This window comes from Engraulis encrasicolus, chromosome 20 (genome assembly GCF_034702125.1).
Source record: "Engraulis encrasicolus isolate BLACKSEA-1 chromosome 20, IST_EnEncr_1.0, whole genome shotgun sequence".
Classification (NCBI taxonomy): domain Eukaryota; kingdom Metazoa; phylum Chordata; class Actinopteri; order Clupeiformes; family Engraulidae; genus Engraulis; species Engraulis encrasicolus.
In genome coordinates this window covers 7,116,126-7,133,268 of record NC_085876.1, presented here as the reverse complement: position 1 = coordinate 7,133,268, position 17,143 = coordinate 7,116,126, and the positions used below count along the sequence as shown (strand labels likewise).

The window sequence follows — 17,143 nt, the reverse complement described above, 5'->3', positions numbered from 1 at the left end:
ATGATCTCAAGACACAGTTGGAAGATCTGGACTCGTGCAAGAAATCTATTCAAGATGAAAAAGATACAATTCAATTGAAGGCATCTGAGGTGGAACAGAAGAAAAATAACATAGAAAACATGATGGATGAGATGGCAAAGGAGAAAGAGAGAATGAAAGAACAAGAAGATGCTATTCAGAAAGAAAGAGATCAACTCCAGAGCTTACAGGATGAAAGCATGAAACACAGAGAGGAAAATACCAAGATGAAAGAAGAACTACAAGAACAACAAAATGCTCTGAAAAGGCTTCAGGAGGAGATTGAGTCCAAACAAAAAGTCTTCAAGGACCAGGAGGAAGACCTGAACATCAGAAAGGAACAACTCAATGCACTGCAATCAGACATAGAAACACAGACCAACGCCATGGAAGACAAAATGAAACTCATTGCACAGCAAGAGAGCGAATTGACAGAAAGACAAACTCAAATAGATAAGCAACAGAAAGAACTACAAAGCCTGATGGAGTTACAGAGAGAAGAAACATCGGTTCTTGAGCAACTCCGATCAGAAATTGAAGATGAGAGGAAAGGAATTGAGAGTACCATTATTGAGAGACTAAATTCTGAGAGAGAGGAACTTGAGAAGATGAAAAACAAACTGGACGAAGACAGAGAAGAAATAGAAAAAGACAGAAGTGCCTTGATGACAGACAAAGATGATCTCAAGACACAGTTGGAAGATCTGGACTCGTGCAAGAAATCTATTCAAGATGAAAAAGATGAAATTCAATTGAAGGCATTAGAGGTGGAACAGAAGACAAATAACATAGAAAGCATGATGGATGAGATGGCAAAGGAGAAAGAGAGAATGAAAGAACAAGGAGATGCTCTTCAGAAAGAAAGAGATCAACTCCAGAGCTTACAGGATGAAAGCATGAAACAGAGAGAGGAAAATACCAAGATGAAAGAAGAACTACAAGAACAACAAAATATTCTGAAAGGGCTTCAGGAGGAGATTGAGTCCAAACAACAAGCCTTCAAGGACCAGGAGGAAGACCTGAATACCAGAAAGGAACAACTCAATGCACTACAATCAGAACTAGAAACACAGACCAACGCCATGGAAGACAAAATGCAATTCATTGCACAGCAAGAGAGCGAATTGACAGAAACACAAACTCAAATAGATAAGCAACAGAAAGAACTACAAAACATGATGGAGTTACAGAGAGAAGAAACATCGGTTCTTGAGCAACTCCGATCAGAAATTGAAGATGAGAGGAAAGGAATTGAGAGTACCATTATTGAGAGACTAAATTCTGAGAGAGAGGAAATTGAGAAGATGAAAAACAAACTGGATGAAGACAGAGAAGAAATAGAAAAAGACAGAAGTGCCTTGATGACAGACAAAGATGATATCAAGACACAGTTGGAAGATCTGGACTCGTGCAAGAAATCTATTCAAGATGAAAAAGATACAATTCAATTGAAGGCATTAGAGGTGGAACAGAAGAAAAATAACATAGAAAGCATGATGGATGAGATGGCAAAGGAGAAAGAGAGAATGAAAGAACAAGGAGATGCTCTTCAGAAAGAAAGAGATCAACTCCAGAGCGTACAGGATGAAAGCATGAAACAGAGAGAGGAAAATACCAAGATGAAAGAAGAACTACAAGAACAACAAAATACTCTGAAAGGGCTTCAGGAGGAGATTGAGTCCAAACAACAAGCCTTCAAGGACCAGGAGGAAGACCTGAATACCAGAAAGGAACAACTCAATACACTACAATCAGAACTAGAAACACAGACCAACGCCATGGAAGACAAAATGCAATTCATTGCACAGCAAGAGAGCGAATTGACAGAAAGACAAACTCAAATAGATAAGCAACAGAAAGAACTACAAAACATGATGGAGTTACAGAGAGAAGAAACATCGGTTCTTGAGCAACTCCGATCAGAAATTGAAGATGAGAGGAAAGGAATTGAGAGTACCATTATTGAGAGACTAAATTCTGAGAGAGAGGAACTTGAGAAGATGAAAAACAAACTGGACGAAGACAGAGAAGAAATAGAAAAAGACAGAAGTGCCTTGATGACAGACAAAGATGATCTCAAGACACAGTTGGAAGATCTGGACTCGTGCAAGAAATCTATTCAAGATGAAAAAGATACAATTCAATTGAAGGCATCTGAGGTGGAACAGAAGAAAAATAACGTAGAAAACATGATGGATGAGATGGCAAATGAGAAAGAGAGAATGAAAGAACAAGAAGATGCAATTCAGAAAGAAAGAGATCAACTCCAGAGCTTACAGGATGAAAGCATGAAAGAGAGAGAGGAAAATACCAAGATGAAAGAAGAACTACAAGAACAACAAAATGCTCTGAAAATGCTTCAGGAGGAGATTGAGTCCAAACAACAAGCTTTCAAGAACCAGGAGGAAGACCTCAACACCAGAAAGGAACAACTCAATGCACTGCAATTAGAAATAGAAACACAGAGCAACGCCATGGAAGACAAAATGAAACTCATTGCACAGCAAGAGAGCGAATTGACAGAAAGACAAACTCAAATAGATAAGCAACAGAAAGAACTACAAAGCATGATGGAGTTACATAGAGAAGAAACATCTGTTCTTGAGCAACTCCAATCAGAAATTGAAGATGAGAGGAAAGGAATTGAGAGTACCATTATTGAGAGACTACATTCTGAGAGAGAGGAACTTGAGAGGATGAAAAACAAACTGGACGAAGACAGAGAAGAAATAGAAAAAGACAGAAGTGTTTTGATGACAGACAAATATGATCTCAAGACACAGTTGGAAGATCTGGACTCGTGCAAGAAATCTATTCAAGATGAAAAAGATACAATTCAATTGAAGGCATCTGAGGTGGAACAGAAGAAAAATAACATAGAAAACATGATGGATGAGATGGCAAAGGAGAAAGAGAGAATGAAAGAACAAGAAGATGCTATTCAGAAAGAAAGAGATCAACTCCAGAGCTTACAGGATGAAAGCATGAAACACAGAGAGGAAAATACCAAGATGAAAGAAGAACTACAAGAACAACAAAATGCTCTGAAAAGGCTTCAGGAGGAGATTGAGTCCAAACAAAAAGTCTTCAAGGACCAGGAGGAAGACCTGAACATCAGAAAGGAACAACTCAATGCACTGCAATCAGACATAGAAACACAGACCAACGCCATGGAAGACAAAATGAAACTCATTGCACAGCAAGAGAGCGAATTGACAGAAAGACAAACTCAAATAGATAAGCAACAGAAAGAACTACAAAGCCTGATGGAGTTACAGAGAGAAGAAACATCGGTTCTTGAGCAACTCCGATCAGAAATTGAAGATGAGAGGAAAGGAATTGAGAGTACCATTATTGAGAGACTAAATTCTGAGAGAGAGGAACTTGAGAAGATGAAAAACAAACTGGACGAAGACAGAGAAGAAATAGAAAAAGACAGAAGTGCCTTGATGACAGACAAAGATGATCTCAAGACACAGTTGGAAGATCTGGACTCGTGCAAGAAATCTATTCAAGATGAAAAAGATGAAATTCAATTGAAGGCATTAGAGGTGGAACAGAAGACAAATAACATAGAAAGCATGATGGATGAGATGGCAAAGGAGAAAGAGAGAATGAAAGAACAAGGAGATGCTCTTCAGAAAGAAAGAGATCAACTCCAGAGCTTACAGGATGAAAGCATGAAACAGAGAGAGGAAAATACCAAGATGAAAGAAGAACTACAAGAACAACAAAATACTCTGAAAGGGCTTCAGGAGGAGATTGAGTCCAAACAAAAAGCCTTCAAGGACCAGGAGGAAGACCTGAACATCAGAAAGGAACAACTCAATGCACTGCAATCAGACATAGAAACACAGACCAACGCCATGGAAGACAAAATGAAACTCATTGCACAGCAAGAGAGCGAATTGACAGAAAGACAAACTCAAATAGATAAGCAACAGAAAGAACTACAAAGCCTGATGGAGTTACAGAGAGAAGAAACATCGGTTCTTGAGCAACTCCGATCAGAAATTGAAGATGAGAGGAAAGGAATTGAGAGTACCATTATTGAGAGACTAAATTCTGAGAGAGAGGAACTTGAGAAGATGAAAAACAAACTGGACGAAGACAGAGAAGAAATAGAAAAAGACAGAAGTGCCTTGATGACAGACAAAGATGATCTCAAGACACAGTTGGAAGATCTGGACTCGTGCAAGAAATCTATTCAAGATGAAAAAGATGAAATTCAATTGAAGGCATTAGAGGTGGAACAGAAGACAAATAACATAGAAAGCATGATGGATGAGATGGCAAAGGAGAAAGAGAGAATGAAAGAACAAGGAGATGCTCTTCAGAAAGAAAGAGATCAACTCCAGAGCTTACAGGATGAAAGCATGAAACAGAGAGAGGAAAATACCAAGATGAAAGAAGAACTACAAGAACAACAAAATACTCTGAAAGGGCTTCAGGAGGAGATTGAGTCCAAACAACAAGCCTTCAAGGACCAGGAGGAAGACCTGAATACCAGAAAGGAACAACTCAATGCACTACAATCAGAACTAGAAACACAGACCAACGCCATGGAAGACAAAATGCAATTCATTGCACAGCAAGAGAGCGAATTGACAGAAACACAAACTCAAATAGATAAGCAACAGAAAGAACTACAAAACATGATGGAGTTACAGAGAGAAGAAACATCGGTTCTTGAGCAACTCCGATCAGAAATTGAAGATGAGAGGAAAGGAATTGAGAGTACCATTATTGAGAGACTAAATTCTGAGAGAGAGGAAATTGAGAAGATGAAAAACAAACTGGATGAAGACAGAGAAGAAATAGAAAAAGACAGAAGTGCCTTGATGACAGACAAAGATGATATCAAGACACAGTTGGAAGATCTGGACTCGTGCAAGAAATCTATTCAAGATGAAAAAGATACAATTCAATTGAAGGCATTAGAGGTGGAACAGAAGAAAAATAACATAGAAAGCATGATGGATGAGATGGCAAAGGAGAAAGAGAGAATGAAAGAACAAGGAGATGCTCTTCAGAAAGAAAGAGATCAACTCCAGAGCGTACAGGATGAAAGCATGAAACAGAGAGAGGAAAATACCAAGATGAAAGAAGAACTACAAGAACAACAAAATACTCTGAAAGGGCTTCAGGAGGAGATTGAGTCCAAACAACAAGCCTTCAAGGACCAGGAGGAAGACCTGAATACCAGAAAGGAACAACTCAATGCACTACAATCAGAACTAGAAACACAGACCAACGCCATGGAAGACAAAATGCAATTCATTGCACAGCAAGAGAGCGAATTGACAGAAAGACAAACTCAAATAGATAAGCAACAGAAAGAACTACAAAACATGATGGAGTTACAGAGAGAAGAAACATCGGTTCTTGAGCAACTCCGATCAGAAATTGAAGATGAGAGGAAAGGAATTGAGAGTACCATTATTGAGAGACTAAATTCTGAGAGAGAGGAACTTGAGAAGATGAAAAACAAACTGGACGAAGACAGAGAAGAAATAGAAAAAGACAGAAGTGCCTTGATGACAGACAAAGATGATCTCAAGACACAGTTGGAAGATCTGGACTCGTGCAAGAAATCTATTCAAGATGAAAAAGATACAATTCAATTGAAGGCATTTGAGGTGGAACAGAAGAAAAATAACATAGAAAGCATGATGGATGAGATGGCAAAGGAGAAAGAGAGAATGAAAGAACAAGGAGATGCTCTTCAGAAAGAAAGAGATCAACTCCAGAGCTTACAGGATGAAAGCATAAAACACAGAGAGGAAAATACCAAGATGAAAGAAGAACTACAAGAACAACAAAATGCTCTGAAAAGGCTTCAGGAGGAGATTGAGTCCAAACAAAAAGCCTTCAAGGACCAGGAGGAAGACCTGAACATCAGAAAGGAACAACTCAATGCACTGCAATCAGACATAGAAACACAGACCAACGCCATGGAAGACAAAATGAAACTCATTGCACAGCAAGAGAGCGAATTGACAGAAAGACAAACTCAAATAGATAAGCAACAGAAAGAACTACAAAGCCTGATGGAGTTACAGAGAGAAGAAACATCGGTTCTTGAGCAACTCCGATCAGAAATTGAAGATGAGAGGAAAGGAATTGAGAGTACCATTATTGAGAGACTAAATTCTGAGAGAGAGGAACTTGAGAAGATGAAAAACAAACTGGACGAAGACAGAGAAGAAATAGAAAAAGACAGAAGTGCCTTGATGACAGACAAAGATGATCTCAAGACACAGTTGGAAGATCTGGACTCGTGCAAGAAATCTATTCAAGATGAAAAAGATGAAATTCAATTGAAGGCATTAGAGGTGGAACAGAAGACAAATAACATAGAAAGCATGATGGATGAGATGGCAAAGGAGAAAGAGAGAATGAAAGAACAAGGAGATGCTCTTCAGAAAGAAAGAGATCAACTCCAGAGCTTACAGGATGAAAGCATGAAACAGAGAGAGGAAAATACCAAGATGAAAGAAGAACTACAAGAACAACAAAATACTCTGAAAGGGCTTCAGGAGGAGATTGAGTCCAAACAACAAGCCTTCAAGGACCAGGAGGAAGACCTGAATACCAGAAAGGAACAACTCAATGCACTACAATCAGAACTAGAAACACAGACCAACGCCATGGAAGACAAAATGCAATTCATTGCACAGCAAGAGAGCGAATTGACAGAAACACAAACTCAAATAGATAAGCAACAGAAAGAACTACAAAACATGATGGAGTTACAGAGAGAAGAAACATCGGTTCTTGAGCAACTCCGATCAGAAATTGAAGATGAGAGGAAAGGAATTGAGAGTACCATTATTGAGAGACTAAATTCTGAGAGAGAGGAACTTGAGAAGATGAAAAACAAACTGGACGAAGACAGAGAAGAAATAGAAAAAGACAGAAGTGCCTTGATGACAGACAAAGATGATCTCAAGACACAGTTGGAAGATCTGGACTCGTGCAAGAAATCTATTCAAGATGAAAAAGATACAATTCAATTGAAGGCATCTGAGGTGGAACAGAAGAAAAATAACGTAGAAAACATGATGGATGAGATGGCAAAGGAGAAAGAGAGAATGAAAGAACAAGAAGATGCAATTCAGAAAGAAAGAGATCAACTCCAGAGCTTACAGGATGAAAGCATGAAACAGAGAGAGGAAAATACCAAGATGAAAGAAGAACTACAAGAACAACAAAATGCTCTGAAAAGGCTTCAGGAGGAGATGGAGTCCAAACAACAAGCTTTCAAGAACCAGGAGGAAGACCTCAACACCAGAAAGGAACAACTCAATGCACTGCAATTAGAAATAGAAACACAGAGCAACGCCATGGAAGACAAAATGAAACTCATTGCACAGCAAGAGAGCGAATTGACAGAAAGACAAACTCAAATAGATAAGCAACAGAAAGAACTACAAAGCATGATGGAGTTACATAGAGAAGAAACATCTGTTCTTGAGCAACTCCAATCAGAAATTGAAGATGAGAGGAAAGGAATTGAGAGTACCATTATTGAGAGACTACATTCTGAGAGAGAGGAACTTGAGAGGATGAAAAACAAACTGGACGAAGACAGAGAAGAAATAGAAAAAGACAGAAGTGCCTTGATGACAGACAAATATGATCTCAAGACACAGTTGGAAGATCTGGACTCGTGCAAGAAATCTATTCAAGATGAAAAAGATACAATTCAATTGAAGGCATTTGAGGTGGAACAGAAGAAAAATAACATAGAAAGCATGATGGATGAGATGGCAAAGGAGAAAGAGAGAATGAAAGAACAAGGAGATGCTCTTCAGAAAGAAAGAGATCAACTCCAGAGCTTACAGGATGAAAGCATGAAACAGAGAGAGGAAAATACCAAGATGAAAGAAGAACTACAAGAACAACAAAATGCTCTGAAAAGGCTTCAGGAGGGGATTGAGTCCAAACAACAAGCCTTCAAGGACCAGGAGGAAGACCTGAACACCAGAAAGGAACAACTCAATGCACTGCAATCAGACATAGAAACACAGAGCAACGCCATGGAAGACAAAATGAAACTCATTGCACAGCAAGAGAGCGAATTGACAGAAAGACAAACTCAAATAGATAAGCAACAGAAAGAACTACAAAGCATGATGGAGTTACACAGAGAAGAAACATCGGTTCTTGAGCAACTCCGATCAGAAATTGAAGATGAGAGGAAAGGAATTGAGAGTACCATTATTGAGAGACTAAATTCTGAGAGAGAGGAACTTGAGAAGATGAAAAACAAACTGGACGAAGACAGAGAAGAAATAGAAAAAGACAGAAGTGCCTTGATGACAGACAAAGATGATCTCAAGACACAGTTGGAAGATCTGGACTCGTGCAAGAAAGCTATTCAAGATGAAAAAGATGAAATTCAATTGAAGGCATCTGAGGTGGAACAGAAGAAAAATAACATAGAAAATATGATGGATGAGATGGCAAAGGAGAAAGAGAGAATGAAAGAACAAGAAGATGCTATTCAGAAAGAAAAAGATCAACTCCAGAGCGTACGGGATGAAAGCATGAAACAGAGAGAGGACAATACCCAGATGAAAGAAGAACTACAAGAACAACAAAATGCTCTGAAAAAGCTTCAGGAGAAGATTGAGTCCAAACAACAAGCCTTCAAGAATCAGGAGGAAGACCTGAACACCAGAAAGGAACAACTCAATGCACAGCAATCAGAACTAGAAACACAGGCCAACGCCATGGAAGACAAAATGAAACTCATAGCACAGCAAGAGAGTGAATTGACTGAAAAAGAAAAGCTAATGGATCAACAGCAGAGAGACCTAGAGAATATGATTGATATACACATAAAAGAAAAATATACTCTTGAGCAAATCAGATCAGAAATCGAAGAAGAAAAAATGAAAATGGAGAGTACCATTATTGAGAGACTAAATTCTGAGAGAGAGGAACTTGAGAAGATGAAAAACAAACTGGACGAAGACAGAGAAGAAATAGAAAAAGACAGAAGTGCCTTGATGACAGACAAAGATGATCTCAAGAGACAGTTGGAAGATCTGGACTCGTCCAAGAAAGCTATTCAAGATGAAAAGGATGTTATTCAAAGGAAGGTATCTGAGGTGGAACAGAAGCCAGATAACATAGAAAAGGAGGAGATGGCAAAGCAGAAAGAGAGAATGGAAGAACAAGCAGATGCTCTTCAAAGAGAAAGAGATCAACTCCAGAGTTTACAGGACGAAATCATGAAACAGAGGGAGGACAATACCAAGATCAAAGAAGAACTACAAGAACAACAAAATGCTGTGAAACAGCTTCGTGAGGAGATGGAGTCCAAACAACAAGTCTTCAAGGACCAGGAGGAATACCTGGACACCAGGAAGGAACAACTCAATGCACTGGAATTAGATCTAGAAACACAGACTAATGCCATGGAAGAGAAAATGAAAACCATTGAACAGAAGCACAATGAATTCACAGAAAAAGAAAACCAAATAGATCAACAGCAGAAAGAGTTAGAGAATATGCTTGATGTCCTCCAAGAGGAAAAATCTGCTCTGGAGCAACTGAGATCAGAAATCAAAGAAGAAAAAACGAAAATGGAGAGCACCATTAAGGAGAGACTGAACTCTGAGAGAGAGGAACTTGAGAAGATGAAAAACAGTCTGGACGAAGACAAAAATGAAATAGAAAACAACAGGAGTGCCTTGATGAAAGACAAAGAGGGTCTCAAGAGACAGCTGGAAGAGCTGGACTCGTGCAAGAAAGCTATTCAAAATGACCAAGATGAAATTCAGATAAAGTTATCTGAGATAGAACAAAAGTTTAACATTTTAGAAAACAAGGAAGAGGAGATGGCAAAGGAAAGAGAGAGGTTGGAAGCAGAAGCACAGAGCCTTCGAGAAGAACGGGAAGGTGCTCTTGAAAAAGAAAAGGATAATCTCCAGAGCCTACAGGATGAACGCATGAAACAGAGAGATGACAATACCAAGATCAAAGAAGAACTACAAGAACAACAAAATGCTCTTAAACAGCTTCAGGAGGAGATGGAGTCCAAACATCAAGCCTTCAAGGACTGGGAAGAAGATCTGAACACCAAGAAGGAACAACTCAATGCACTGCAATCAGATCTTCATTCACAGACTAATGCCATAGAAGACAAAATGAAAACAATTGAAGAGAAGCAGAGTGAATTGACAGAAAGAGAAGACCAAATAGATAAACAGCAGAAAGAGCTAGAGAGTGTGATGGGTGTATGCAGAGAAGAAAAATCTGCTCTTGAGCAGCTCAGATCAGAAATTGAAGAGGAGAGGAAAGGAATTGATAGCATCATTAACGAGAGACTGAACTCTGAGCGAGAGGTTATTGAGAACACAACAATCAGACTGGAAGAAGACAGAAAACAAATAGAAAACATTAGAAATGCCTTGATGAAAGACAAAGATGATCTCAAGAAACAGTTGGAAGATTTGGACTCACAAAAGAAAGCAATTCAATATGAGATTCAAATGAAGTTATCTGAGGTGGACATACAGTCTAATGACATATTGAAAATGGAAGAGGAGATAGAAAAGGAGCGGAAGAGATTGGAAGAACAAGGACAGGCTCTTCAAAAAGAAAAGGATCTTCTTCAACTCTCTCAGATTGAATGGTTGAGTCAGAGGAAGGACAATGTTAAAATGAAGGAAGAACTTCAAGATAAGCAAAAGGCTCTTCAACAGCTTCAGGGAGAGATAGAGTTTAAACAACAAGCCCTTGAGAGCCGAGAGGAAGACTTGAATTGCAAGGAAGAGCAGCTCAATTTACAGCAGTCAGAGCTTCAAGCACAGAGAGACTCATTGGAAGACCAGATGGTGGTCATTGTCCAACAACAGAGTGACCTGACACAGAGGAAAGCTCAGATTGACCAAGAACAAAAAGAGCTGGACACAATGATGGCCATCCATCAGAAAGAAAAATCTGCTTTTGCACAAAACATTGCACAAAGTAAGGAGGAGAGAGAAAGAATTGATAGCACTGTGAAAGAGAGCCTGAGTTCGGAGAGAGAAGATATCGAGAAACGTGAAATGAGACTGAATGAAGAGAGACAGGAAATGGAAAATTACAGACAAATCATAATGAAAGACAAAGATGACCTGAAGAGACAACAGGAAGAGTTGGATCAATACAATACGGCTATTCAAAATGACAAAGATGAAATTCAAAGGAAGATGGCTGAGATGGAAGAAAAAGCCATTCATCTTCAGATGATGATGGTTGAGGTGGTGAAGGAGAAAGCACAATTGGAAGACCAGGCACAGGCCCTAAATAATGAAAAGGATGAACTCGTAAGCCTTCAGAATGAAAGTGAGAAACAGAGAGAAGAGAATAAAAAAATCAAGGAAGAAGTACAAGCAGAAAGAGATGCTCTGACACAACTTCAGCAAGAGATGGAGTCTAAATCGCAAGCCCTGAAGGACCAGGAGGAGGGCCTTAATGCCAGGACTGAACAGCTTGAGGTACAACAGTCAGAACTCCAAGCACAGAAAGACACCATAGAACATGAGATGAAGGTCATTGCTCACCAACAAAGTGGCCTGACACAAAGAGAAAATCAGATAGACAAACAACAAAAAGATTTCGACAAGATGATGGATGTACATAGGAACGAAAAATCTGAATTGGAGCAATTCAAAGCAGACATGGATGAAGAGAGGAGAAGAACTGAAACAACCCTTAAAGAGAGTCTACGTTCTGAGAGAGAAGATTTTGAGAAACTTCAAAAGAGACTGGATGAAATACAGAAAGAAAACGATGCTCTGAAACAGACTCAGCAAGAAATGGAGTCTAAAACACAAGCCTTGAATGATCAGGAGGAAGAGCTGAATAACAGAAAAGAGCACCTTGGGGTTCACCAGTCTGACCTTGAGGCACAGAGACACGCCATTAGAGACCAGATGAAGGACATTGCACAGCAGCAGAGCGACCTGACAGAATGGAAATCACAAATTGAACAGCAACAGAAAGAGCTAGATGTCATAATTGATTTAAACCTGAAAGAAAAATCTGCTCTTGACCAAATCAGAGCAACCATTGAAGAGGAGAGACAAAGAATTGAGAGCACTATTAAAGACACAATGCGTTCTGAAAGAGAAGACCTAGAGAAACAGAAAAATAAGTTGGACGAGGAAAAACAGGAAGAAGAAAACTACAGAAACGCCTTATTGAAAGAGAAAGAGGAATTAGAAAATCTTAAAAATGATCTCAACAGACAGTTGGAGGACGTGGATCAATACAGGAAAACTATTCAAGATGAAAAAGAGGAAATTCAAAGAAAGGCAACCGAAGTGGAAGAAAAGGCAAGTCACACTGAAATCATGAGGCAGGAGATGGCGAGGGAGCGAGAGAGATTTGATGAACAATCAGATCAACTCCAAAGACTTCAAAATGAAATCGAAAAGCAGAGAGTAGAGAATGACAGGATCAAGGCAGAAATACAGGCAGAAAGAGATTACCTGAAACAGTTTCAAGAAGAGATCAAGGTCCTAGAAGACACAGTCATACCACATATGGAGGAGATAAAGTCAACACCTGAGAGGGCAGATGTTTCAATTGCAGAAACAGTGGTGGAGCGCGATACCCAGACACCTGCAGCAGCAGAGGAGCTGCATGATGTGACAACCCAAACTTCTGTGGTGACTACAGAGCTGTCTCATAATGCAACACAAACAGTCGATCAGAAACCAATGGAGACACAACCTGCAACAAAAGAGATGGTTGATGCTGCAGCACAGACTGTACAAACTGACTTGGAGGATGTGGATTCTACGACACAAACATTAGCCTCTGAAGAGGACACAACACAAGCACCAGTAGCAATTACAGAGCTGACTGATACTGCAACACAAACAGTAGAGGAGCCTTTAAGGGAGACTGATGAAAAACCTATGGTGGAGACAGAGACTGAGGCTGCAATATCTGTGACAAAACTGACAGCTGAGGCTGCAACAGCTTCTGAAGAGGCTGATGCTTCAACCCAAACACCCATGGAGAGTAAAGAGCTGTTTGATACTGCAAGTCAAACAGAAGATGACCCTTCCATGCAGCAGACTGATGCAAAACCTGCAGTGGAGGCAGAGCCTGAAGCGGCACAATCTGTGACAAAAGAGACGGTTGATTCGGAAACACAAACTGTCACAGCTGAACTGGAGCAGGTGGATGCAACAACCAAAACACCTGTCATGGCTGTTGAAGAAGACCATGTTGTAACAGCAGCTGTGGATGCAGCGCCGGAGACAACACAACCGGTGAGAAAAGAGATGGTTGATGCTACCACTGAGACTGTAACTCTTGAAGCAAGGCAGGCTGATGCTTCAACACAAACACCAGCAGTAACTGTGGAACAGGATGAGGCTGGGACAGAATTACCTGAAGTACCTGTAACTGTGGAACAAGATGATGCAGCCACCCAAACACTTGACGAAGGAGTGGAGCAGCATGATGCCGCTACCCAAACACTTGCAGAGCAAGAAGAGCAAGAAGATGCAGCGGCAAAAACGCCTGCAGGAGATTTACAGCTGTTTGAGGTCGCCACCCAAACACCAGTGATGGCCATAGAATTGTCAGATACTGCAACACAAACAGCAGAGGCAGAAGAGCAAAAAGCTGCAGTACCTGTGACAAAAGAGATGTCCAATGCTGCAACACAGACTGTAAAAACTGAATTGGAGCAGCTGGATGCAACAACAGAATCACCTTCCCTAACTGTGGAGGAAGAAGAAGATGTAACACCAGGCTTAGTGCTGTTTGAGGCAACCACCCAAACACCAGTGGTGAGCACAGAACTGTCTGATACTGCATCACAGACAGAAGCGTTCCCTGCTGAACAGGCTGATGCAATAACTATTGTTGACATTGAGTTTGACACAACCCAAACCGAGACAAAAGAGGTGTCTGATACAGCAACCCAGACTGTAACAGCTGACTTTGAGCAGGTGGATGCATTAACCCCTACACCTGCCATAGCTGTGGAGGAAGACCATGTGTTAACAGCAGCTGTAGAGCTGTTTGAGGCAGCCACCCAAACACATGTGGTGACCCTGGAGCTGTCTGATACAGCAACGCAAACAGTGGAAGATCCTCTAGAGCAGGCTCATGCAAAACTTGCTGTGGAGACAGAGCCTGAAACTGTGCTTGCTGTGACAAAAGAGACGGCTCATGCTGCAACTCCTGAAGAAGCGCAGGCTGATGAGTCAATGCAAACCTCCAAAGCAACTGTGGAACAGGGTGATGCAACAACCCAAGCACCTGCAGTTGGAATGTTACAGGCTGATGCTATAACAGAATCACCCGCAGCACAAACAACTGCAAAAGGAGTGGGGCTGTCTGATGAAACAATCCAAACATTTACAACAACAGCAGAAGTGAAGGCCAAGGCAATAAAAACACCTGCACTAGCTGTGGAGATGTTTGAAGCAGCCACCCAAACACCAGTGGTGACCACAGAACTGTCTGATATGGCAGTACAGACAGAAGAGATTATTTTAGAACACTTTGATGCAAAACTTGCAGTGGACACAGATCCTGATGCCGCACAACCTCTGACAAAGGACACAACTGATGCAGCAACACAGACCCCACTTGTAAAGGGGAGGCAAGTTGTTATGAAAGAACGATACTTTTTACCATCCTTTAAACAGGCAGTGAAAACCCTTGCAACAGAACTTCAGCTTGAAGCACAGTTGGCTGAAATCAAGAAAGCTGATGCTGAAACACCCGCCATTGTTGAAAAGGTAAAACCAAAAGACAAGGCAGATGCCAAGGAACAGACTCCTGAGATTGAGCCAAAGATAGATAGCAGTGTGAAACCAGTGGAGAAAGAAGATGTGGCAGAAGAGGATGGGGAAGACAAACCCCATACAAAAGAAACTGATGAGACTGCAGTTGAAGTGGAATCTGACACACAGAAACAGGAATCTTTAGAGGCAGTGAATGCTGAAATCATACAAAAGCAAGCTGACCTTGAGAAACTGAAGATGGAGATAGACACCCTTCAAACAATGCTGAGCACTGAAAGAGAAGAGCTGGAGCAGACGAGAGTGCAGAACCATAGCGAGAAGGAGAGAGCAGTAGCATTGACCACACAACGTCTGAAGCTACAGGTCGATCTGGAACACATTGCAGTTGAGACCTGGAAGAAAAGAGCTGAGCTAGAATTGGTCCATAAGGAGATTCAGGACAAACAACAAGAGACGATACCTGATGCAGCACAGATGCATGGGAAGTATGAGGAACAAGTCAGAAAACAAACTGAGACAGCGGTTCAGACAGACGTCAAGGGTGAAGAGTTAAACAACATCCAATCAGCTTTGAATAAAGACAGGCAAGAGCTGAAAATCCTACAGGAGGCACTGCAAAAAGAACAAAGCTTACTCGAGCAAGAAAAGATGGAAGCAAACCAACAAGAACAAGAAAGGAGGATGGCAGCAAAGAAGGAAGACGAAAAGCTGAGGGGAACACTTGATGCAGATCAAGATTCTTCATTTAAAGTGGACACTCTGCAAAAAGACATTGAAGAATTGAAGCTGAAGAAATCTGAGCTGGAAAGACAAGAACAGGACATTGCTAAACGAGCAGAAGCCGTAAGACTGAGAGAAAATGAGCTGGAGAAGTCAGCATCTGATATGCAGCTTTCAAAAACAGCGAAGGGAATTACCCTAGCAGAGCAGAGAGAGACAGCAGAGATCATCAAAGAGAAAACACTGAGAGGCACAGAGGCACTTACAGAGTTAACTTCAGAGATTGAGATTCAGAGAAGTAAACTGACGCATGTGTTGAATGAGTGTCAGAGAAAAGCCAAGGAGCTACAACAGATTCAGGATGAGTTAAAGGACATAGAAATAGAGGTTATCAAACTAAAGAACACGAAGAAAGTGCTAGAAGAAGAAGAGGAAGCACAAATAAAAGCCATTACAGACATTAAACAGATTGTAAAAGAAGACAAAGTTACAGAGCAACTGAAACCAACTGAAAGGACAGACGTGGCAACGATGACAGTCACACCAATAGAAAAAGTGTTGCACCGTCAAAATGCCACAACTCAAACACCACAAGACGATAAAAGAGAGGACACAGACAAGCTGAGGCAGTGGCAGGAGGAATATGACCAAAAGAGCCAGGAACTTTCCACAATGGAAGCAGAGATCCAAAGACAGCGTGAGGAAACCGAAAAGAGCATACAGGCAATGGAAAAAGAAAAGGCAGTCATGTTGCAGGACAGAACTGAACTTCAACGATGCTTGGAAGACATAGAGAGGGGGGAGACTGACAAATGCTTTGAAAGGCTGGAACAGCTCACAACCACATGGATATCACGAGGCTGGGATGTCGGCACACTGAAAGTCCAAAGAGGAAAGCAGCCAAAAGACAGAACAGCTGAAAAGAAGACAACCATTGAAAGAGAAGAAATCAAACAAATGGAACAGAGGATACTCGAGATGAAAAAGGATCTAGAGGAGCGGTGGGAAGTCTTTGAACAAAAACAGAAAGAGAAGGTGGAACTTCGGAGACAACTAGAGCTCCGAAGAGGTGACATCGAGAAATACAAAGACTTACTTCAAAGGCAGCAGGCCGTGGACAGCCAGGTGGCCAACGAGAGGGCCCGACAAGTTCAGATCATTAAGGACCTGATGATGAAGGAGATCGAGGCACTGAGGAGCATAGGCAAAGGCGTCAGCAGCGAGCAGCTGTGGAGACTAGCACTGCAGATATCCCAACTGGAGAGGTCACTGGTGAGGACCGTCGACCGTGCCATGCAGACCTTAACCCAGAGGGGGCCGAGTCAGACGGGGGCCTTGATCTCGTCTCAACTGGAGCACACACGGGAGGTTCACCACAAATCGACAGGTGTGATGGTAGAGGTCGGGGACAGCAGCACAGCCATGGATGTAGGACCAGGGAGACCCAGAGAGAGCAGAGGAACACAGACGGGCAGGATACATCAGCGGGACTCTCTATATGTCAGAGTGCTGAGGTGCTTCAGAAGGTGTTGCTGCAACTGCTGTTGCTGTCGCTGTGGGAACACGGAACACAGCCAGGTGGACTTACATGACGAATAGCCCAAACTCAATATCCTTGGGGCACATAAGAG

The 17,143-nt window shown here is 41.3% G+C and overlaps 1 protein-coding gene across 2 annotated transcripts in view; it reads left to right on the top strand.

Moving 5' to 3' along the window:
* The window catches only part of si:ch211-250g4.3 (uncharacterized), a 66,051-nt gene that overhangs the window by 48,066 nt on the left and 842 nt on the right, over positions 1 to 17,143 (top strand). For both annotated transcript variants that reach the window (XM_063185285.1, XM_063185284.1), the window contains exon 5: positions 1 to 17,143. This exon is cut by the window's left edge and continues 33,418 nt beyond it. In XM_063185285.1, the coding sequence (XP_063041355.1) occupies positions 1 to 17,111 (17,111 nt within the window). In that variant the 3' untranslated portion in view covers positions 17,112 to 17,143.